Source organism: Colias croceus, chromosome 7 (genome assembly GCF_905220415.1).
Source record: "Colias croceus chromosome 7, ilColCroc2.1".
Taxonomy (NCBI): Eukaryota; Metazoa; Arthropoda; class Insecta; order Lepidoptera; family Pieridae; genus Colias; species Colias croceus.
The window spans coordinates 4265195-4290717 of NC_059543.1; the positions used below are offsets into that span (position 1 = coordinate 4265195).

The window sequence follows — 25523 nt, forward strand, 5'->3', positions numbered from 1 at the left end:
TAATGCTCTTAATCAAGGAAAGCTTAAGCTTTACGTATATATAGGAAAATATGTACTTAGTGCGGCGTTTCTGAGCTAAGCTCATAATAATGTACATTGTACACGAATTAAACGGTTTAAAAAGAAGCTGATAGTGTAGACAAGCTTAGTATTATTATGCTGTTTTAAAAATAATAATATTCTTATAATAGCTACATAATATAGTATTGAGAAAGCGGATTGTGTGCTTTCTTTCTCATAAAAATATCATTTAAATGTTTACTTTCTTGGTTTGAAATTTATCACAATATTGAAGTATCCAAGCTTGTAGTAAAAACCTATTTAACAAGATCCTATTCCTCATTCTGTCACTCAATTCGCGTTAAGTTAATATTTGACACCGGGCTTCAATTCATTTATTGTTCTAGAACAGTTAGATTCATTTAAACTTTGAAAGAAACTTTATCCTTTAGGGCGGCCGTACACGGACCGCTTCAAGCAGTTGAGACCGACCGCTTGAAGCCGCGACCGCGCGGTGAACTATAGGCATTCATTCACCGCCGTACACGTGACGGCTCGAGCCGTCGCGACCGCTTCAAGCCGTCAACTGCATGACGAAATTCCATCGTGCCGTTGACGGCTCGCGAGCGGTCGTGAGGCATACACTGACTGCTCGAGCCGTTGACTGCGCTAGAGCCGTCGACGGCTTCCTCTCCCCCTGAAAATCAATGACGCGACTAGTCAAAAAATCAACGGCTCGAGCGGTTGGTAGCGACGGCTCGAGCAGTCAAGAACCGACGGCTCGAGCCGTCAACGACCGACCGCTCGAGCCGTCCGTGTACGTCGCTCAGCCGTTAACTGCTCGAGCGGTCCGTGTACGGCCGCCCTTAGACTCCAATTTTAGTAACAATTATTGATTTCCCATTTCAATAATATGAAGTGGAGATTTATTGTTAAAACTATCTATGGTTTTATTTTATCTTGCACGATTAACTAAGTAAGTATGTCCTTATTAAATTTATCAATATAAACTTAAATTGTTTTGGTTGTTTTTTGTTACGAATTAACTCAACACCTACCTAAAAAAGCTATATTTTTATATTTTTTAACTACAATAATTATAATAATACGTATATGTTAAATATTTAACATGGTAATATTAAGGTTCGTAAAATTAATTAGTTATTGGCCGCTTCGTTTACGGTTAGTTTAGATTTTAATTAAGGCTATCACTAAACCATCAAAGTCCACTATTATTATCGTACAGTATATATTGGTCCAGATTTTAATCAATATATGAGTTACTCAATAACGCTAAAATGTCCAACTCAATATTTATATGTAGTTTTTTTACGGGTTGAAACATAATATAGAACATTATCTGTAACATTGCTTAATATGAACAAGGAAAACTCTTGTTCTTACTCTTGTTTTTAAGTCTTCTGTTTGTAGATAATAATATGCACAAACATGCTTAAAAATGGGAACAAGATACACATACCTAGAGTTTCTTGCTAATTTTTCCCCTGACTTTCCGGATCGGTAGTTGTTTGAAAGAAAATTACAAACACTTGCAAAAACTTATAAGAGTAATGTTTTTTTTCGGTTCAAGTTTTATTTTTTACGATTAATGAAATTTAAAGAAATGTAATATGCAATTAATACATATTACATTTCTCACATATGTACATCCAGTCCAGACTACTAATTAAATGTTTCCATTCCACATTACATACATCGTGAATATGGTAATTACTGCTTGTTTACTTAACAAGATAAACTTTAACATAATAATGAATAGCTGGTTGTTACACTGTTTTGACAAACGTTTAAATAAAGGCCAGTACAGTTGTGAATAGAAGTGTTTTTGTCCTTTATTATTTCAATTGCAGTAAAGCTAATTTACACCCAACATTATCTGTGTCTCTACGACGCGGACGTTTAGATAGTCACTAGTTTTTTTTATATTCTTCAGCCAATCTATAATATAATATTAATAATTCATATTATGCGCGATTGACTCAATACAGTTTGAAGCGAAATTTGTTTATATTATTTAATTTAAAAATATAAAAAAAATCTCTTTTTGTAACAACTTGCTGAGATCTGCAAAATTATATGTTTAATAATTGTTTAATGTTAATGGGCGGTTGCGACTTGCGATCGCCTACCATCCACAACAACTCAGTAAATTTGCCGCTACGATATAAAAAAAAAGTTACATCCTCATTGACTTGATCAATAGAGTAGGACAAGAATAATTTATTGTCCAATTTTTTTATTGATACATAGAACATATTGTGTTCATGTTACATCCAAATAATATACTTAAAGAAAAAAGACTTGGAAATATTCAAAGATTAAAAAATGCCTACATAATTAATGAACATAATTATTTTTGTAAAAATAAAAATACTAATAACAATTGTGAATGCAACAGTACCAAGTGTTCCCGACCGAATCGCTAGGATATCAGTTGTCCTCGGGACGCCGCATTGTCAAGTCGTTTGTCGAGTGTGACCTAACCTTTACAGACGCGTAAATTAGTGTGTTACTGTGTTTATTTTTACGAGTGCATGTAAGTAGTTTAAACAGCTTTAGCTCTTAGCTTTGTGCGAATTATGAATTATTGTTCGTATTTTGCATTTATTTATTTTATTTTGTGGAATTTGGGACGGGATTTATTTTCAAAAAATCCTCTTAAGTTTTACAATCTATACATAATATGCATTATAGGTAGTTATAACGAAAAAAAAAACGATTAAAAATATATTTTGAAATAATGCAATAATGCATGTGGATGAACACCAAGTTTATGTACCTACCTACGCATAATATGCTTGTGTGGTTTTAAGTTATTTATAAACTTATGAAACAATAATAATACCTACCGACTCTACTTAAAATTGATTAACTTTTGGTATACAATATACATAATATTATGTAGCTGTACTACAGTAATTATTTAATTTAATTGTATACCTATGTACTGTACCTAAATGCTTTTTAATTTGTTGTAAAATAAACACTAAAGACTAAGACTGCTCTATTTTATAACATAAGTATCTAATTGAAATACCTAACTAGTGCATATTACATAAATTCCGTCATAAATAAAAGTCTACCGGGGCGGAGTCGCGTCGGGGCGGGCAGCTAGTATATTTTTCATAAAGTATCTACAATTAGATTGTAGAGATGTGTAACCGAAAAAAATAACTTATAAATTTTATATGTATAATATAATATTAATAATTCATATTATGCGCGATTGACTCAATACAGTTTGAAGCGAAATTTCTTTCGAATAAACAATAGCCTGGTATTTAATGGGACGTCTAGATTAGTTCAAAATAGGTATCTAGTAAAATAAATGAAGGGTTTTAATCAAAGTTTAAATTCAAGGTTGGGAAGTTAGTGCTTTCTCAGTTTCTACCAAAAATTGAAAGAAGATCTTATCTTTGTATTTATAGGCTTCTATTTAGTATTTATTCATTATTTTCCCTTCTCCTTTTCTTAATTTATGCTATTGTTATCAGGTAATATTATGAAAAGATAGGTATTTAGGTTACATTTCGATTGCATAATTTGTTAACTTTACGAGCCTGAATATGACACATTGACCTAATCATATAAATACAAAATATGCTACGAAATGAGAACACATTATTCAGTCGGTTTTGGGCAAGTCGTTTAGAAGTAATAGGTACTAAATTCAGTGCAAGTTGCAAAGGATGTTTAATTAATACTTATAGGCTTCAATATTTTAAATATGTTTAGACCAGCCCCTAGCCAAGTGGCTTTCTGTTAGCGTAGCGTTCAATAGAATAGACTACGAATGTATGAGATTGACGTAAGCTGTAGTTAACTTACGTCAATCTCATACATTCGTAGTCTATTCTATTGAACGCTACGCTAACAGAAAGCCCTACAGCTTACGTCAATCTCATACATTCGTAGTCTATTCTATTGAACGCTACGCTAACAGAAAGCCACTTGGCTAGGGGGGCTTAGGTGCTAATCTTAATTTCTCTTCGTAATCGATTCCCGCGTGAATTTTTTGACAGAGATTCATGCAATTTTCAGTAGGTATTTCAGAAGTAGGTAGTACAAATTCTCACTACCCAACTATACTTAAGAAGAGATAAGCATTCATTTACAAATACTTAATGCATTCTATTTTTTGCTGATACCTTTGATCCTGAAAAGTCCTATCTTATTTTACAAAAAAATGTGAATTATAAAAAAAATATTCGCATACCTACCTATTATTTATAAAGTGTATCTTCATTGCCACTATATTTGCAACTTGACACGCAAATAAAGATATGAGCTCAGGGTAAAAATAGTCATTATAGAGATCAATATTATAGTTCAAGTTCTATTAATAATAAACAATATATGCATTCATAACAATCATATTTATATTGAACATGCTCTTATAAAACGCAATACTGCCTATGCTGCACTATTAATTAATATATTTACATGCGGCTTTAAATAAAACTTAATATTGAAAAGTAATGAAATTTCATGAAATGAAATAGGCTGTGGAATCTATACTAATATTATAAAGCTGAAGAGTTTTGTTTGTGTGTTTGAACGCGCTAATCTCATGAACTACTGGTCAGATTTGAAAAATTCTTTCGGTATTAGATAGCTTATTTACCGAGGAAGGCAATAGGCTATATATCATCACGCTAACACCAACAGGAACGGAGCCACGCGAAACCGCAGGGCGCGGCTAGTGTTCAAATAAACTCGATGTTATTCCCACAGTATGCCAACAAATTCCGATCGTATTCTTTCTTTAATAGTACTTAGTTGTATCGATTTCCTAGTGTATAGAGTTTTATATTTTACAAGACAATAACACGCACATGTAATTTAAAGTTTATATACAGTCCACAGATTCATAACAAACGAATTGTTATCAAACAGACATACCTGATGAAATAAGGCTGACTCCCTAACATGGTAGAGTTTTAACGGTATATAATATTATGTATTTTTATAGGTTTATGAATGTGAACAGTTTTTTTTAAGTGAAACTTCTTTATCGGGGTTGGAAAAAAATTTAGTGTAAGTAACATTTTTTCGTAACGCGTGACATTTTTCCGTTACGCGCCATGTTTTTCTTATCCCTACCAAGCGTGATTCGACGTATTTCTGTAAAATTGCATATAGTAAATTATTGTTTGAAAAAAAAAGTCATAAAGAAGTTTCACTTCTTACGTGTGTATACATAGTACCTACACACATTTAGGCAGATAGATGGATTACAGGGTAAAAAGGGTGTGAAGTGAGTCTTTTCAAATTAATTCAAAATAGGAGGAGGTTCTCACTTCGACAGTACCTATTTTTGGGATTGATACAGAACTTTCGGACTTTCGACAAGACGGGAACCGATTTTGAAGATTGTTTTATACTTTAAAATAGTCTGACTATTTGAAGGCAGTTTAGTTTATATTATTGTAAAACAAAGTAGGTAGGTAGAGTTCTTTATATAATAGGTATATTTAAAAGTAGATACATAATATATATACAAGTTATTTGATGTTAAAAACAAATGAACACTAAGGTTAACAATCTCTAATAGGAATATCCGTTAAAAAAATCGAACAACAAACGCGCGTATAATTTTTATGCAAAACGCAGCACTCAACTCAACGCTTTTAACACATTTTTCATAAAAATTTAAAATACACGGTAATTACTGAATCGTAATTAGGTATTGAAAGAGGAAAAGTTAAATGCGTAGGTATTTTTAATGGCCGTCGCTTATCAATGAAATAGAATATTCCCATTCACTTTTGCATTAAAGCCATTAAGACCTGGAATAAGAGACACAAAGAAAGCGAACGAACCATTATTGAAATGTGTCTCCCTTATCATTTAGTGATAATGTTGACCGGGCTCCGAACCTTTCGCGTTGCACAAAATATTAACTGCCAATAGAAATTATTAAAAACACATCCCTGTTTGTATAGTGCAAGAGTTCATATTCGCCTGTATCATAAAGGGGACTTAGTGAAGGAAATTGAATATAAGGTCAAAGAACACACTGATTAGTTATTACAACGATTGTGTACTTAGAATAACAACTGTTTTTATCGGGACTGATGATTTGTATTAGTCGCCAGGCACATCGATGTAATTTCGCGCAATTTGTATTTTATTTGTTTTATTTATTTTATTTGTATATAAATTGTAATCACATACCTACCTATAATATAATATCTGAATGACCCCCTTATCTGATTATAATTGCTTTAGGTATGTTTATTTCACTTATTGTGTGAAGTCATTATTCATGAATGTTGTAAGTAATTACGAGTCGAAAATTCTAGATTGATTGCAATGCAATGTAAAATATAAGTAATGTTTTTTTTAAGCTATTGCATAGCTTCTATCGCAGGCCTTGAGCGCGGGGACCGAATCCAGAAATTCCATAACGAAAAAAAACCTCACGCTCCTCACTCCGACGGGTGGAGGTGTGGCTTGAAGGCATGCTATGCAATAGCTTTACCGCGGCAGTCCCCGAGTGCCACACGTCTTTTTTTCACGTGCTATCTTAATTTAAATACATTTTTCAATTCGATACATCTTAACCTATAATCATTTAAATATCAGCTTTTTTTATCCTCCTTAAAATTAGAAACAAAAAATAAAACTTACATGTAGATAACATTACATTTTAATAATTTACTGTACTTAAAGATAACTTCATCATTGCGTCCAACATTAGTCAATTTGAACGAAGAACATAAATAATTTAAAAAGATCGGCTTCAAAATTCGACAAATGAAAAAAAATCATACAAGAATACGTCTTATCTCGAACCTGACCCAAGTTATCATAAAAAGTTCAGAAAAGAATTGTAGCGTTTTTTTTTGTCCTATGTCTTTGATAAGAAATTTCAGGTTTCATATTTCTAAAGAAATTCCACTACCGTCGCCTTTTATTTCTTGAAACTTTTGCGAAGCGAGAAATATCTACTTCGAATATTTAATATCATCAATTATAATTAACAAGCGTGAAATTAATTTATTAAATTCCATCTAAAATTAACTATTACCGTCATTTGCACGCCTGAAATTCCAACAAGAAACTATCTTTGCAAATTTGAACTCAACTTTCGCCAGAACTCTCGGGAACTTCCTTACATACATAAGAGGCTAATCATTATCGCATCATAGAGAAAATTAATAAATCAGACCACAAGACATTTTGAAGAAATTTCCTTGATTAGTCATGTTCTAATGTACCTACATAAAGTTTTATCAGTCGTTTGGTTTTTTAACTGATGACGTTGCCTTGACACTAAAAACTGGTTGTAAAAATAACAACAAATTATATAAAAAATATTTGGTTCGTATTTTATGAAGCAATCATGGAAGCGAATTGGACTCAGATTAAAGGAAATCCGACCTTTTTCATTTTCTTAAGTTTCATTTCAAATCAAATAAATACGTCTTTGTTAGCAAGAAGACAATTTGTAATAGAACTCCTTCAAATGATCTGTAGTCCCATTAGTGGCTTAGCCTCGCTAAAGTTGGAGCAATGCGACTATTTGTCAGGCGGTTTCCAAGCCACATTTATATTCGAAACTAATACCTTAATAAATGGGTATATTACGTTATATTCTTTATTAATAAATGTTTTCTCAATGAAACTCAAAATTACCTTTCATTTGTTTCAGATTAAACGAGTATGAATTATGCTTAAGTGCTGTGTCCAGTGAACGTCTTCAAAATGACGTTATATAGTAGTGCGTTCACGCGGGTGGTTGGTGCTCTAATGACTATTGCATTGTGTGCTGGTCTACAAGTAAGTTCGGTGGAGGGGAGAGAAGAATCTCGAAAATTTACGATAGAAGAATTGCTGACTAACAATTATGAAAATAAAGCGTCTAACGACCTTGGCATGGATCCTTGTAAAGCCGGTTAGTACGAAACAAAAAAAAATAGAATTAAAATATGTTTTGCAAACTTTATAAGCAACTAAATAAACAGTGCTCAAATATGTTAGAAATTGATGGTAATGTTCCATCAACAATTTTTTCGAGCATAAAATATTTTCCTCATTCATTTTAAGAACTTAAGTAGAAAAAGAAATTACATCATTTAAATTTAATTTGCTCATTACAAGACATCCCGTACACCGGATCGGTGAGTCGCAAATTAAAAAGGCGCTTGAGCATCACGAAAATAGAAATGTCTTCAAGGAGTCGGATATTAATGTGTTTCGAGAGGTCCTTTACGATTGAATGTTTATTATTTGTTTCATCGCCTCCCCTTGTTAGGACGTGACTTACGGGGTTTGATCGAGGAGACAGGGTGGATTTCATCGTCCTCTGCTGATTTCAGTTTTAGCTCTTTTTAATGACATCGACGTTGGGATAGATTTCCACGCAAACACGACTAGAATAAAAAAAATGGCTCCAAATTGCTTTCTTATATAATCAGTTGCACTGCCATAGGTTTACATTAAAAGTTTGAATGATTTAATTGTGAAAAAAAAAATTAATGTATGATAGCTAGTTTAATATAACTATATATTAAAGATAATTAACGTTATCCTATTGAAATAAAGACTTCTTATATTAATTTCAAAATAACTGAGTACTGATTATGTATATCATAATGATGACAGCCTCTTTGGATTTATTTTCGTCATCTTCTAATTTTGTTGACACCATTTTTGCCTCTTTAATAAGGGGCCCTAAAAAGTTTCTGACAAGGCCCAAAGCTCCTTTTTTGATTTTGAGATGTCCCATGATCCATCAGATAACTCCGTTTAATGCAGTCACTAGTCTTGACTAGTGACTGCACCTTGGGTAATCCAGCTCACATATGGTCAGCTCGTTAGTCGCAACGTCAAACTATATATTTTACACGACAGATTTCGAAGCAATTATGAGAGTCACCTACGCGTAAAGTAAACGTTGACATGTAATATGAAATTATTGTAAGAATTTCCTTTTATTATAGTTAAGGTTAGGGAGAGAAAGAAGATAATATTTCCAATAAATATAAGGTCAAATATACCATATCAGAATAACGAGTCATTTAGATTATTCAGCCTGTAAAACCAATAGACCTAGCGAATGATAAATAAATGTAGTATTTCTTAAAACAACCCTCCGATTTCAAAAATAAAGGGGTAACAAAAAAGAAATCACACTTTAACCTCCCTATAATAAAGTAAGACGTAAACATTTTACCTTTTACTGGTGCCTTTTGAGCCTTACCTTTATGTGAAACAAATTTATTGTAGAACGATTCTTTGCTGTACTTGAAAGACTCCGTCAATATAAGGGAAAGTTCAAATACGACGTCTATTTCAATCTATATTCTAAAGAAATAATCGATTGTTTTGTTAGACAGATTGTATACACAATGGTGCCTTTGAAAATCCTAATGTTTGTAATGCTTTTTATAGAATTGTATTTGAAAAATGTTCACAAATAATAACCTTAATATGGTAACCTCAAATATTATGAAGTAAATCGAATTTGTTCCATTTATCCTAATATACCATCATAATTATATCTTTTATTAACAATGTATTGTGTCCTTACTTGTACTTTTCTCTGTGGTGCACAATAAAGTATTTTTGTTTGTTTGTTTGTTTGTATACCTATCTCTTTTTAGTTGATAGAGCAAAACGCCGAAATCTTCCTTTATTACTACCGTGTAAAATTAGCTTCCTTTGTAAAATATGATTTGTATGAGATTATTTATGAGCACAATATTACGATAAAAAATAATATAAACGCTGTAACTAAAATCAAAGTATTTGACAGGATATAAAAAAACTTTTATACTTACTGTTAGTGAAAATCAAGCAAAGCACATAAATATACCTTAGAATAATTAGATTTTCTACAAACTAAATAAATGTCTACAGCGCTACAAACAGCTACGAAGACGAAAGTGCTACGCTAAATTTAAACATATTCTCGTAGTACATTTTAAATTGCTTGTGAAGAACTTAATCTTTATGACATATAAACCAAATTAATTAGGATATATAAATGAGTATTAGGTATCACTAAATAAATGAAAAAAGCATGAAACCAAAAACTTTTTACATCATGTTTCATATTATCTACACGGTTGTATTTTACCCACGGCTCTGTAACGTACACCAATTTCATTTGCATTTTAAATCGTCTAAAATGAAAAAACTCATTAGGCAAAGTAATCTGTATGAATGATGCGACATCCGCAAAATAAAAATGGTATAACGCAACAAATTGCGGGATAGAGCATTCTCTGTGTGAGCCATACAAAAGTGCTTGTTCGTTTATAATATGCAAATTGTTTAAGTGGCGCTGACGTTGAATTATTGTTTTTCTTTTTGTAGCAGCTTTTACTCTGTGTGATGTTTAATTAGCAAATATGTAGATTGCATTCTAATTTTTTGATTACGGTAATTGTTTTTCATTATCATCTGTTTTATGTTATTAACCGACTTCAAAAAAAAGGAGGAGGTTATCAATTCGGCCGGTATTTTTTTTTTCTTTTATGTATGTACCTACACCGATTACTCCGAGGTTTCTGAACCGATTTACGTGATTCTTTTTTTGTTCGATGCGGGATGGTGTCGAATTGGTCCGATAAAAATTTTATTCGAATAGGCCCAGTAGTTTTTATTTTATGAGCATTTTTGTCTGTAGGTATTTGTAAATTTTGCAAGTGCAAGTCTGAAGTCGGTTGTGTTTAACGCAGTTATCACTTATTTTAGACTTTGATTAGCGATACTCTATATTAGAGAGTTACTTTTGATATCATATCTTTTATCTTTTACTATATCCTTTAATACAGAAAAAAATAATAAACTTAGTTGTGTTATAGTAATAGTGTGCATTCTCTAATAATCCTTTATGAATGGTGGAAGATATAAACTTGTAAAGTCTAAAGCGTCTTGAATTAATTATGAACTTATATTATTATACATCGAATTAAATCCTTTGAAAAGTTTTAATGAATACAACAGTCAACGATCTTGAAACAATTAAAATATTATGTACATCTTTTCATAATTGAACTTCAGAATAATTGATACTGTTCTATAATTTTCCTTTACATCAGTAAATTATCGCTAAATAACTATCGCTGAAAAATAACAAAGTATATCAGAATCTTAATATTGTATACAACTCCTTCGCAAACCACTACATAGTATAAAACAAAGTCGCTTTTTCTGTCCCTATGTCCCTTTGTATGCTTAAATCTTTAAAACTACGGAACGGATTTCGATGCGGTTTTTTTAATACATAGAGTGATTCAATAGGAAAGTTTTAGTGTATAATAATTTATTAGGTTTGAACAAAGCGGGCGAAGCTGCGGGCGGTAATTTTATTTTAAACTAAAATAAAATAAAAATTCGCACAGTTCTAAAATAATCTGACTATCGCTTCTAGGTCAATTACAAAGGCATTTGAAAATAAGAATTCCCAATACTTAACACAGAGAAAGAAATAGATCCCCTCCAACTAATACCCGTAGATAACTAAAGAGCTGTATTGTTTCCGAACAAACAACTTGACGGATAACTCAGCCTTATGAGACCACTAATGAGGGATTAGACTGCAAGAAAAGGTCTGTCTAACAATGATCGGCTGAGAATTCCTTTGTGTAAAATGTTTTTTTAAAGCGCCTTATCATTAAGTATTTAGAACGCTATTTATTGAGTGTTCAAAGAAACTAACTGGTTATTTTATAGAGATTATACAGGGTTACTTGTAAAACACCAGCAACCTCGCAGGACAAGATAGGCGATAGCTAACATCATAAGTAACAACATTTGTTCTACTTCTTTTTTATTTCATCATATAATTATCTGATATGATCTCATTTTTATTAATTCTTAAAAAAAATGTGTAAAATACGTTTTGTCATTATTTTCATTTTCTTAACACCTTAGTATAAGCACGTATGGCATTGCTAATAAGCGCCCTGTATGTAGGGCAATGGTTTCATAGATAGAAGATAGAGCATGGCTACTCCATAACACCTCACACCTGAAAGCTTCACAGGATTAAAAATTAATATGAAACCATTATGGAACGGTTGTTGACACTAAACATTAAAAATATAAAGTAGTAAATTGTCTCAATAATTATTTTTATTAATATTTACATTTCATTGTAGATAAAATGTAGCTAAGTAGTATAAAAATTAAAAATGATTAAAGTCGTATTTATAAAGTTCTCATTTTAGAGAAAACTATAGATTAATATTGAGAAGGAGCTGTAATATTGATGTAATATATTTAAAAGTATGAACTTAGGGAAAACCTCTTTGCGGATTCACTTCTTAAAAAATACGCGGTAATCGAGAAATTTTGCAGACTCAATATTTGAAATTAAACTTTGAAAACATTTCTAAAAGTTAGAAAGCATTAATTTCTTACTTTGATTGGTTTTTTGCTTTTAAGAAATTGATAAAACGTAAAAAAATAATTATTTGGAATTGAAATGAATCTTATAATAAGTGATAATTGAATCTGGATTGATTTTGGGGTTATCATAAATAATTATAGTTATCACACAGTTTTTTTTATGATTGTTTACCTTTTATCTTTCGAAGAACTTTATTTTATCATATGAACAGGCGCAGTTTCTCCGAGATTTATGAAATACTAGTGATTCGCCCCGGCTTCGCCCGTGGTACATATTTCACAATAAAAGGTAGCCTATGTCCTTTCTCGGGTATAAAAATATCTCCATGCCAAATTTCATGCAAATTGGTTCAGTAGTTTAGGCGTGATTGAGTAACAGACAGACAGACAGACAGAGTTACTTTCGCATTTATAATATTAGTATGGATAGAAATACTGCTCCATGCTATATTTCAATTTACAATATTATTATTTGTACAAGAAAACAATATGTAACTCCTACCTTAGAGGCACCAGGCTATAACTGTGAGTTGATACGCAAATTAGAGCAATCTTTCATTCTTTTTGTATATTCCTGCAATCCCGCATTTGATATAAAATAATACTAAATCAGCGTAAACCATAATATGATTCAAGCAACGTCACCTATTTATAGCAATGATGTCCGACAGGAACAGAAATTAATTTGTAGGCGACAGTTGAGGAAATGAAATCATAGACTTAGAAATACATAGGGTGTAATCGCAGGTGATTATTCCGTAACTATTAACAGATATCAACCAAAGTTTAAACTGATATTTATATTTCTAAAGTTATTACTGTCATAAAGAAGAAGTGACAATACTTCCTATATAAGTTTATTCAAAATTACTTAAAAGTAACGGTTAAAAAAAATACTAAAGTATATAACCGTTAGTTACGGAATTATCTCCTGTGCACACACTGTGTTAGGAGCTAGCAAATTCAGTTTTAACGTACAGTTGAATCATTATCAAATTATATTAATAGAATAATACCATACAATATATAATATGCTAAAATATAATAGACTTAAGTACCACCTATTTTTCTTATGAGTATGAGATTTGAATAGCCTTAACCTTAACAAATATAGAAACTAATTTGCCTATCTACTTATTACCATAATAACGCAGAGGAATGACAATATTGTTCTACTAAGACGTAGGTTAATTAATTTAATCCCGTCTCATAGAATAATTTTAAGATGTATTGTTCAGGTAATGTGTATAATCCCCGAGCAAAACTTATGTGGCAAATTTTAATGGGGATATTAGGTTAGACGAGAGAGTAATATTTTGTGACATACCTATTATGAAATGAATATACCTACTAAAGGAATTTAAGCGTGTTTTCTTTATATTTTATTTGTATTTTATATTTGTAGCTTTTCAAATAAGTTTTTCTTACTTTACCCATTAAAGATTTCCGTTGTTTTTGTTCCAATATTAGATAAAATTATCAACTTGGATCATTATTAAAACATTTAATTAAAGCCAAGTTTTTCATTAATATCGACACAGTTTTTCATTTTGATAATCTTGATTGAGGAATCAGAGCTTTTTGTCTTATTGTTAAAAGGCCTAAGCATTTTTTACACTTCTAGTATATGATCACTAAACATAATGTTAAAATATATAGGGCATTTGAATAATACCCAAATAACTATCAATGGCATACAAACTTTTATGTAAGTAATCCAACCCACTCGAGACGTCGTAAACACAACACTGCTTTTCAAGATATTAATAATTTTCCGTCTTTCTTGGTAATTGAATGGGAGTAAAATAATTCGAACTGAATACGTCTATTAAAAGACAGCTTTTCAAATTCTCAGAAAAACTCGTTGTAAGTAATTTATTGACAAAAATAGAATTTTGGTATTTCTTAATGGGACGGGGTGGATTTTTCCTTTTTTTTTTAATGATTTATTTAGACATAATTAGCCCAAATTGTATTTGTAATCCTGTGAAAGTTTTTCAAGTTGTTTACTTTACACAGTTCTATGAATAACAAAATTCATTTATACGGAGAAATTGATCATAAAATCTAGAATTTGAAAATATACCTACCTACAGTCATTTTCCGAACGAAGCCTAAAAAGCTGGAATTTTTTTTGTATTAAATATTGAAATCGTTCAGTATGAGGGCGTTAATTTATTTTTAAACCTAGAACCCAAGATAATTTTCATGAATAACGGTATAAGGGATAAATATTAATTACTCTAAACGTCTGTCCAAACAAATTAGTGTTAAGAGAAAAATATTGCGGTACTAAACAGCGCGTTCGTTTGAGGATGAAAAACTCAAAGGGCCGGCAGGAATGAGGTCCCAACGCATTTGTCATAGTTAGTGGGAATACAGCGATGAGGATTGCGCTGTCTGCCCTTACAAATTGATGGGCTTGTGTTTATTTATTTAATAAGCGTTTAAAGCGCTTTACAAATGATATTGGATATTATGGAGATAGTAGGGTTTTCTTCGCTTTTATTTTGGGGTATTATTCTCTGTCAGTTGTGAATGGTTTGTCTTATCAAATTGATGAATGAAAACGGTGCTTTTACAACACATTTTTATAATACAGATTACAGAACATACTGTACAAATGTTACGATATACGCAAATGCATACGGCAGTCTTAGCTGGCTTTATTAATACTAAAACAACGGCACAATATTCTTAAAAGATAAGCCTTTAATTTATAAAATAGGTTTATATTTTTAAACCTACCGTAATACCCTAGATACCTGGAGACATATTGTATCAAATATCTTTTACGCACGCCCACATGTCTAACAAGGCAACTTTGACGAGTTCCATAATAGAATATACAAGTTGCCTTATACTATTACATATTTTAGTTTATTCTTTATTTATTAAACACACACATCTCTTGGTAAAAGAAAGTATCCTGCATTCATTCGCGATAGTTTATAACAGAACAAAGAACTTTAATAGAAATAATGTCATGCATAACTTTTATTGAATGTTTGCGTATGTATTTTAAATTGTTTACCTACAGGCGTTGATGGTGTGGCCCCTCAATTACTAACTATTTATACATTACACAAATTGTATAGATACCAACTAACTATTTTATTACACAGATTTATCTATTAAATTAAATTAATATGTCATAAAAACATTATTTAGGTAAACATGAAGTAATTCACAATTGGATAGATTCCGAATACACGCTTTTAATTATTATTTTACATAAAATACATTAAATAAACTTTACAGCTAATTAAAACACAACTTTTAATTTATAATTCCTTCAATTAGCGAGACGAGTCTTCATTATAGCGTTTTTACCCAAGGGAAATGGGTTTCCAAGCAACCTAATGACACAGAAACTGTTTCATAATCATGTTACTATATACGATGATAAACTGGCTGCTAAAATAAAAAAATAATAAAGGAGAAATAAAAATAAATAGATAATGAAATGCTATTTATATGTCGAGACAGTTTTAATCAAAAAAATGGACAACAAAAAAGTAGAATAGGAAACATTTAAGTATAGGAACTAAAAAAATGAACAATTAAATAAGAGCAACTCAGCTTCGTAATTGACGAAGTAATCAGAGACATTCAAAATATTAAGCAATTGTGTAACTATTTTTCGATACAAGTTTGTGTTCCACTTAAGACATAACCGCATTGAATAAATAGTGAAAAGGTTGGAAATAAAGTGGGCATGTATATATGAGTTATATGACCAAACGCGTTTCCCAGATTATGTCGTATAAAAGGCACAGCTTGTTGTTGCCACGTAATTTTACGCTTTGCTTGAAACAGCCTTTGATGAAATGTAATACCACTATAAATGTTAGAAAACATGGGAAAAAGCTAGGTATGAAAGCAAAATGAATTACGGTTACTCTATAGATGCAAAGGGTTTTGAATACTGGTTTGGCTGTTTTGAAAAACGTGTTACTTTTGAATACCTTTAGAAATTTGATGAAAATATTAATATTATTTGCGAAAATAACAATGTGATAACTCTCTCTTATCGCTTCAATTTTGAATGTATTTACTATTTAATTTAACTAATAATTAAATAATTATTAATAAACCAAACTTAACAAATCAAACACAGAAAAAAAAAACAAGATTCTTTACTTCGACATAATACTGAAATTTGCCAGACATCCGATCTAGTATACCTTTTCGGCCAATGAATGAATAAAACAGTTATTTATCCAACCTTCTATCGCCCAAGAAGCCCCTTGCATTATTGCCCCTGTATAAATGTTTATCTTATAAACACTCGGAATTTAAAAGCAGAACAAAAATACGCTAAAAGAAATAGCCGTTAAAATATTTTACTCCCCAGCCTATATTATATGGAGAGGTTTATTCAAGAGCTCTTTAGCAGCTTCTGTTGACAGTCTGCTCTGCAAGTGTAAAGCTATCATATTAACTCTTATCACGTGGTAATAAAGGTTAAATTCAGTCGAAAAGTAACACATAATAAATCATGTGTGGGCATGGACACGCACAGCGCTACCTCATTTACTGATATTCTATAGTAGGCTGGTAGGTGTCGATTCAAAAACTATCGACATATTTGTATGAATGTAGAGATGCTACAATATCGATATAATTATGTGGAACAAATTAAATATGATAGTGTCAATTTTTGTATGCTTTTGTATTTCGTTTATTTTGCGATTGCAATAGAGCGAAAAAGCTCGAACTAAATTTCAAAGAATTAATGTGAGTACTTATAACAGAAAACAAGATCTAGTTAAAACTAGCCAAGTAATTTATAACTTGTGCTTATGTGTTCAAACAAAATTGATAACTCAGTGTTGTGTTCCAAACGAAATCGATAACTCAGTGTTGTGTTCGATACAACACTAGCAAGGCCGGAAGCTGGCGGCACATTTTACGATCACTGCAACTGTCCAAGTGCGTCCGTCGGTAATATACGCGACTGTACCTACAGATCTATTATTGTGAACTGTAACCGAATGTTGTACAATCGAGTGCAAAACCTTGTTCAGTTATAATTATTAGTTTTTGTTTTAAAAATAAAAATTTAGGTCTGAGCGTTTATTATTCTTACTTTCCCTATTAAGAAAGTATTTTATAAGTCATGTCAGTTTTAATGATACTTATGGTACTGGGTATATATTTTAATTAATGTTATGAGTACTGAGGTGCTCACTTCAAAATACAGCGGATAAATTAGCTCATACGCAAATTTAGTTCATAAAGCATGTTCTCCTTCTAATTAGATGTTTAAATGTGGATCTTGAAGAGCTCTGTACTTCAGAAGTTAATTAATATTAAATTTACTTAATTAATCACATTATTTTTTAACAGATGTTACAAAGAAGAATGAATCGTTAAATAATTTATAATTACTTACTTTGATTTCTTATCATCATTTTTATCACTCGTTGTTTAAAGAGCTTTATGTTTTTACCTATTTATTTATCTATTTTATTTATTTATATTGCAGTGATGTTTAAATCAAGTTACAACTTGAAGTTATAACGCATCATATTAATTTATAAGCGTACAATAAGTAATAACAATCATCAAATTCCAATACTATTCTTAGTTACCAACATTTCTAGCAAGAATCAGATCAGGAAAATATTTTTACAACGTAATAAGCCGATTTAGGATCCCCGCGGGGTGTATATCGTAATTCGTATCGAGTTTGTATTAGGTATAACACAATAAATAAATGGACAAGTTAAATAAATCTGTACACAGTAGTACACATTCAATCGAGAGGAGTGGTCCATTGAAACATGACTGGTCCATGGGAACCATTGATCGATCCCACGGGGTGTGAAGCATTCGATATATTAGTTGATAACTGTTGACACGTCTAACACATAGCTACGAGTTAGCAGTGTTTTATAGGGACTATAAATAAATACTCCAAAGTATACAGTATCAATTTGATAGACATGAGAAAACTTGGTTATACGAATTGATTAACACATCACTAGGTACATAGTATAAAACAAAGTCACTTTCTCTGTAGGGAACAATCGTATGTATCTCCTATAGGCTACCTATATCCCTAGATGTATGCTTAAATCTTTAAAACCTCTCAACGGATTTTGATGCGGTTTTTAATAGATAGAGTGATTCAAGAGACATGTTTTAGTATATAATTCATTAGGTTTTAGACAAAGCTAGGGAAGCCGCGGGCGGAAAGCTAGTTGTACTATATTTTTATGTTATGAGGTATGAGGTACGATTTAATTGTATAAGCATGTGTAAAGAGTATGAAACAGTATTATAATATCGTAATCATCATAATATTCAATGAAAGTGGTAATTATTGAAGCTTTTAATCAATTATTATCTATTATACAAATATGATTGGCAAAATTTAACTCGTTTCTGAATGTTCTGTAGAGTCGAATCAGTCGATGTTTTGATAAATTAACATTTCAATTTATATTAAAATTGAGATTAAAATGGTTTAATTTGTAAAACTAATTTAAAGATCTAAATTAATAAGCTAAGTATATAAATATTAATAAGCGTCGGCAGAAATTATTGTCGTTATCAGAACCTTGACACTGGACGTTGGTCAAGAACCTTTGTTCATGACCAAATGTTATAATAATTACCCATCGCAAATGCACAATTGCTATTTTATATGAAAAACAATGTATAAAATAAAAAATTAGAACCTCCATAAACAGGATCATATTTTAACACTTTGAGAAAAATCGTCTTTCAAAGTTTTTTTTAGAAATTATCACTTTGCACTACAAATTTATTAACATATTTGTTAATCTAAACATAAATAAGATATTGTTTAAATCTCTCAAACACAATATCATCTTTGAGGTTAAGAAACTTGATCGACTTGATTGAACTTTTTGACTGTTGTTGTACTTATAATAATTAAGTTTCCTAATCCAAAAATTGTTTTCTAAACATTCGGTTAAAATTTAACGTCATTTATGATATAAAACTTGGGTAACCAGATTGAAATTGACTTTTCCCGAAGGTGCGACCCTGACAAATTGATTTTAAGCCCCCTAATCCGGGTTATTGTAAATTTGCCACAAAGTTAATTCGTCACATAAAAAAGTATGTGTAAATTTGCCACACTTTTATTTTTTTAAAGTTAATTCGTCACGATTTAATATCAAGTATTGTAAATTCGTCACATCGATAATTTAAGTACAGATAGCAAAAAAAATAAACAATAAATTAATTTAAAATGTTTATTTCTTAATCAGTTTTAGATTTTGGTTTTGGTTGGATGGACTTTGTAAAAACATAAGGAAAAGCATAACAAAGATAAATTTTGCTAAAAACCAAGGAACATCTATTTTGTATATGTTCTAAAAATTCACAGCAGTTATAAAGAGTATTACTTAACATCTACATTATTCTACATAGGTAATGGTAAAAATCACAGTTCTCTCTATAAATATTTTTAAAATGCAATGAACTAAAAGCGGCTCTACAAAATTTATAACAATCCTAAGGATAAGGATCCTAAAAATAAGGATAAAATATTATTCTTTTATTTTAACAAGTAAAGATATTGCTCTTACTTTACTTAAATCATATCCTATAATATTAGAAAAACACAAAGCAAATAAAAATCAAAACTCAAACAGACTAGCGCGTTTCATGATCATGACACTTAATAAATCACAGTTAAAATCAGATTAATTATTTTTATAAGTCAACTTTCGTTTTCCATAAAAATAAAAATTCTAATACATAAAAAATCATTTCAAACTTTTAAAAAGCGCAAATCAATTTGACTCAATAATGAATTTACCTTATGTTATTGATGAATTTACCTTATGTGAATGATGACTGTAATATTAAAATGTAAATCATTATATTGCTGGTTTCATCGCAGGCTGACAGGTATAATTCACTTGCCTTGCTTGCTGGCGGTACTTTACTACTTGTGGCAAATTTACAATAACCCGAATATACCTGTGACGAACTTACACATACTTTTTAAGGCATGTGACGAATTTACTTTCAATGTATGGAGTTTTAAAAACGTGACGAATTAACTTTGTGGCAAATTTACAATAACCCCCTAATCCGTATTTATTTTAGATTGGTTTGTTTACTCATATATGTCTTATGAGTTATGACATGCTTATGCTTATATTATAGATAAGTAATTAAACACTACGTATCAGAGTCAAACATAAGTAATACATTATTTATTATGTGATCTATCATTTTTTCAAAAATTAATTCTAACGTTGAAATAGGTATTCGATGAAAGTTTGTGGCTATGTTTTTGACTGCAGGTGAAACCGTGGCCTTTTTAAACAATAAATAATTCATATCATTTTTCTTGCCATTACGGTACATAATACATTTTTTAAGAAAGTAGCGATGCTATACAACCCAAATGGATCCCTTATATAATGAATCGGGTTTCCCATTGAATTAGCTAAGAGCATCGTACATGAAGTCGTACAAAGCTAAAAGTTTAGACGTCGAAGTCAAGGTTCCAAGACTTGCTTTGATACTTTGTAGAATAGTTCTTTTAATACTCTTATTACTTTAGAAATAATCTGTAGAGTAACTATTGAGACTGCGATTTGTTGAATATAATATTAAAAGAAAATCATAATTCTTATATAGTGGATTTTAAACCTTGATAGTGATTAAACTAAGGACTAAGGAGGAATACAGAAGTTTACTTCTCAATAACATTAATGTATACGAGCGAAATAGGTACGATAAGAAATAAATATTTAATAAGTTTGGATTGTATGGCCCGTCACCCACCTTTCGCCAAGAAGCAATAATCCTCTTGACATGACCTAGCGAAAAAAAAAGACAGAGCTGTCACGCTGATCTACATATATGATATTATAAAGACCATTTGAATAAACAGAACGTGCATGCATTAATTTTTATTACCAGAAAATATATTTTTTTCAAGAAAACATTTTCCCTAGTGTACCTACTTACTTGAAATTTTATAAAAAAATTCATATACTATAGCCACAGTATTACAATATCTATATTGTAATACTGTGCTATAGCTCTACTTCTCTTTGTTTGTTATAGATAGTTAAGATATAGACGGAGATACATATTTTAGTCCATTATTTATTAATTGAATCAAACATAAATTATTTTGGTTATAAAAGCATTTGTTTTCATACAATATGCAAGTAAACATAGTCAAAGTTTAATCATACTTCATAATTATCATGCATTATTTATATTACGTACCTACTTTGCAAAGTAAATGACCAAGAATGTAATATTGTCATTTAAAAACCCCGATATCAGCATTTTGTTATCGGGTGTGCCTTTGATGATATTGAAGAGCTCTCATCGTCATATACTTTGTATACTGTTATTTTTGCTAATTATGAACTGGCCTTTCATTGGGCTCACCCTTGTAGATAGAGAGAGATGTAATAAGTTACTAATAGTTCACTTAACTGTGATTACTAACTGAGCAAGAGAAATGTTATAAATGCATGAGTATGGCAAAACACTTCCACTCCCTGTTGCTTAGCTTAGGAGTAGTCTGATCTGACGGAAGATCGCCACGACCCGTCCGGGCGTAGGACAACTAGGTATAACTCTTCTCTACGAGAAAAATTAGTATAAGTAGTTGTTGGTTCTGGTAGACTCGCCGGTTCCGCCGCCTTCTATGGGTTCTTAGAAATTTGAAAAGCAGTGAATCAGCTGTAAAAACAAAACTCGAACCTAGATCTAGAGTTGAACATTTTTACCACCAGAATAATTATACAGGGTGTCCCACTGTTGGTATACTAAGCTCAAAGGAAGTTATAGTTTTGCATACGCTGAGTTCGTAAATAATACTTATAAAATTCCAGACGCATTTTTTTTCAAATAGATGAATTCTTAGAACTCTATGTGATTAGCACGTGAGCTACCGTTTAAGATTATGTTTTCATAGACAAAATGCTCACATTAGCGATGTGCCGGCTGCGCGAAGCTAGAGAAGAAAACATGATATTCAGGAAAAAATTTGCAAAAAATTTTTGACGTAGGTAATTTTGTTGTTTAAGTATTTTTTATATGATCAGTGTATGCTAAACTACAAGTCTCTTTGCGCTTAGTATACCAATAGTGGGACGACCCTGTATACGCATTATCATAAACTAATATGATATTGCTGTATGAAATTAAATACTAAAAACAAAGCACGACTGCCAAACACAATAGAACTTGATATAGAAGCCTGGCGTGAGATGATAATTTTAAAGTTGGCTTTCAAAAGGCAATCTCAGGCCAAGCAGCGCATAAAATACGAACTGTACTTAAATGAACAATTCCGCCTCTAAATGGTTAGAAATGGATTATATTGTGGCAGTTTGGCGGAACTTTATTTTCTGGATGAACTTGTTTTTATAGTATTACTTATATTACTAGAAATATTATTTCGCTATTGAAAACCTAAAATAAAAGTACAATATTTATGAGAACTATTACATTACAAGATTTTAATTTACATAGCTTCAAGGTATTTTTTAGCGTATATTATAGTTATTATAATATATGACATGATCCTATTAAAAATAGGCTTAAAAAATTACAATAAAACTGACCTTCGAACACGCTATTACAATTCACGTCCAAAATATTAGGTCATTTAATTTTCTATAGTGATTGCGTACATGTACCTCGCCTTTTTAATCTTATTTGAATACAACAATAATTCACAAAAACCTTATTGTTAAAAGTTTATCTAATTTAGTATTTTACTATCTAGATACTCCACCTATTCCACTATGCCTTAAATTCAATAAAAATAAAATCTGGATTGAAGTAGCGTTACATAAATTTATATATGAAGTAGCGTTGTTAAGAATTTTGTTAAGATTTGGAAGACTTTCTTTTATATTCTTGATATGTCTAAATAATAGAAAACTATATTTTGATGGTAGTACGATTGTGATCCTTTGTGAATTTATGAAAGATTAGAATGAAGAAGAGATAAGATTTGAATATTAATAAAATCTTAATAAATAAACAACCTTTCATATTATTAATAACTAGCGTAAATATTCAGAACGTTAAATCATTTTTTTCTATTCTTTATCTATACTAATATTATAAAGAGGAAAACTTTGTGTGTTTGTTTGATTGTAATGAATAGGCTCATAAACTACTGGACCAATTTTGATGAAATTTGGCACAGACAATCTTTAGACCCTGAGAAAGAACATAGGCTATATATATTTATATTTATACGTTTAATCATGTTTAAAACCTATATAATGTTATTATATAGGTTTTAAAATTTCATTACATTTCTCTAATTGATAACGTAACAGAGTATTTAACTCATTTACATACATCAGCGACAAGAAGGTACTTACAAATAGAATTGCCTTTGCAATTAACGATCTTGACGCAAGAAAATAGCTCTACAATTTCTATCTGACTGTAAATTGAACTATATTAAGTAGAAATAAAGTTGTTTTTCGTGTGAAGAAGTTAAATGGAGATGTTTTATAGGCGCATCAGAAGTAAAGCAGAAAATTATCACACTCAGCACATAGCAGTAATAAATGGAAGACATTATTTACTCGTCGCAGTTATATTGAATTATAAATGTTTTGGTTAAACGATTTTATGTTAGAGTTTAAAATGAATTATTTGCTTTTACACCGTTTTTATTGTGTTTTGTCTTATAACGTTTTAATTTAAAAATAACTTTATATAGATTAGGATAATATATATTTTGTGGTATGCCTTATTTACATTTTTGAAGTGAAACTTCTTTAGGCGCGTTGAGAGTAAAATTTTCAAGTCACGTCATGGAGTAAGGCAACGATTTTGGTGTCTTTGAATAAGTTTCACTTCTGACACGTGTGCTCGGCACGCACGCTCTTTTATCTTAGGTACCTACCTAATTATTTGATCACATAATATACTTATTTGATAATAGAGTTAGATAAATATTATGTATAAAATATTTTGCTTTGTGGCCTTGTTGTACTTCGATTGAAGCTCTGCTAATTATCTCATTAGATCTATAAATAAAGCCACGTCTATTAATTAACGTATTATCATTAATAATACAAACAATATGTGATAATATTTGTGTTACTAACGCAAACGATACTAGTATAGTATATGTGTATATTCCAGAATAGGTATCTTATATCAATTTAAGATGATCTCTATTCTCTACCTACAGGACATTGTATCTTTGAAGATTACACATAAAAAGTATAGCACTAATCTCTAAATGAAAAAAATAAAACTTCGAAAAGAGTACGTACTATTCAGACCGAAAACTGATCTTAATCACGTGTGATAAAAAAAATGTTAAATTGTACATTGCCGATTTTGTGCATCTTTTTAATTATTTGTGCAAACTCTTCAATTTCTTCGTACACATGTCGAAATATTTTCTTCTATATTTAAATCGATAAGTTCGGTTTCGCAATACAAAAAGGCATCCTATATCATAATATCGTACTGTCAACGACAGAAGTTCGCGCTTCGGTACCCAGCTGTATTACGGTGAACCGAGAATTGAATCAAACAATTTGTTAATAACTGTGTGTGTAAAAATCGCGGGTGATTTTCGAGGACTTTTGAAGTTGAGTGTCCAAAGATAAGATGCTACCAATCGAAGTGTTTAAAGTCCTTTCCAGGGACGTAATTCCTTAAAATATCAACAAGCATACCTATAATATTAATATTAGTTGGTGATAAATATATCTATGTCTAAAATATACTTAGTTTTTAAAATAATTGATTTAAAAATGTATATGAAATAATGATAAATCTATGTAGGAACCTACCTATAGTGGTAACTATTTGCATTATTATCGATTAATAAATTAAAAGTATTAAAATGCTTCGAAATTGATTTCAAGTTTCACCCGAACACACACATACATGCAAGTTAATAGAACTTTAAAAAAAGGATCTACATTGTACCTACATAATATTTTAAAGCATTTCATTACTGTTGCGAATATTTTGTTGTGAAGTTCGTTTCAATTTTGTCTAACTACGAAGCTATGAACGTAGTTAGACCGCAATAACGTTTGTTAGCCTGAACAAACAATTCCTTCATGCGTAAATGTAGATAGAAAACTAAATGTTTACACTGTACAACAACAATTATTAAGGTTACC

The 25523-nt window shown here is 30.7% G+C and overlaps 1 protein-coding gene across 1 annotated transcript in view; it reads left to right on the forward strand.

The window, feature by feature from the left end:
* Positions 1-2460: 2460 nt before the first annotated feature.
* Positions 2461-25523, forward strand: part of LOC123693085 (tolloid-like protein 1) — a 47118-nt gene continuing 24055 nt past the window's right edge. The window contains exons 1-2 of the mRNA XM_045638039.1: positions 2461-2557; positions 7679-7921. Of these exons, the coding sequence (XP_045493995.1) occupies positions 7732-7921 (190 nt within the window). The 5' untranslated portion in view covers positions 2461-2557; positions 7679-7731. The remainder of the gene's footprint in view (positions 2558-7678; positions 7922-25523) is intronic.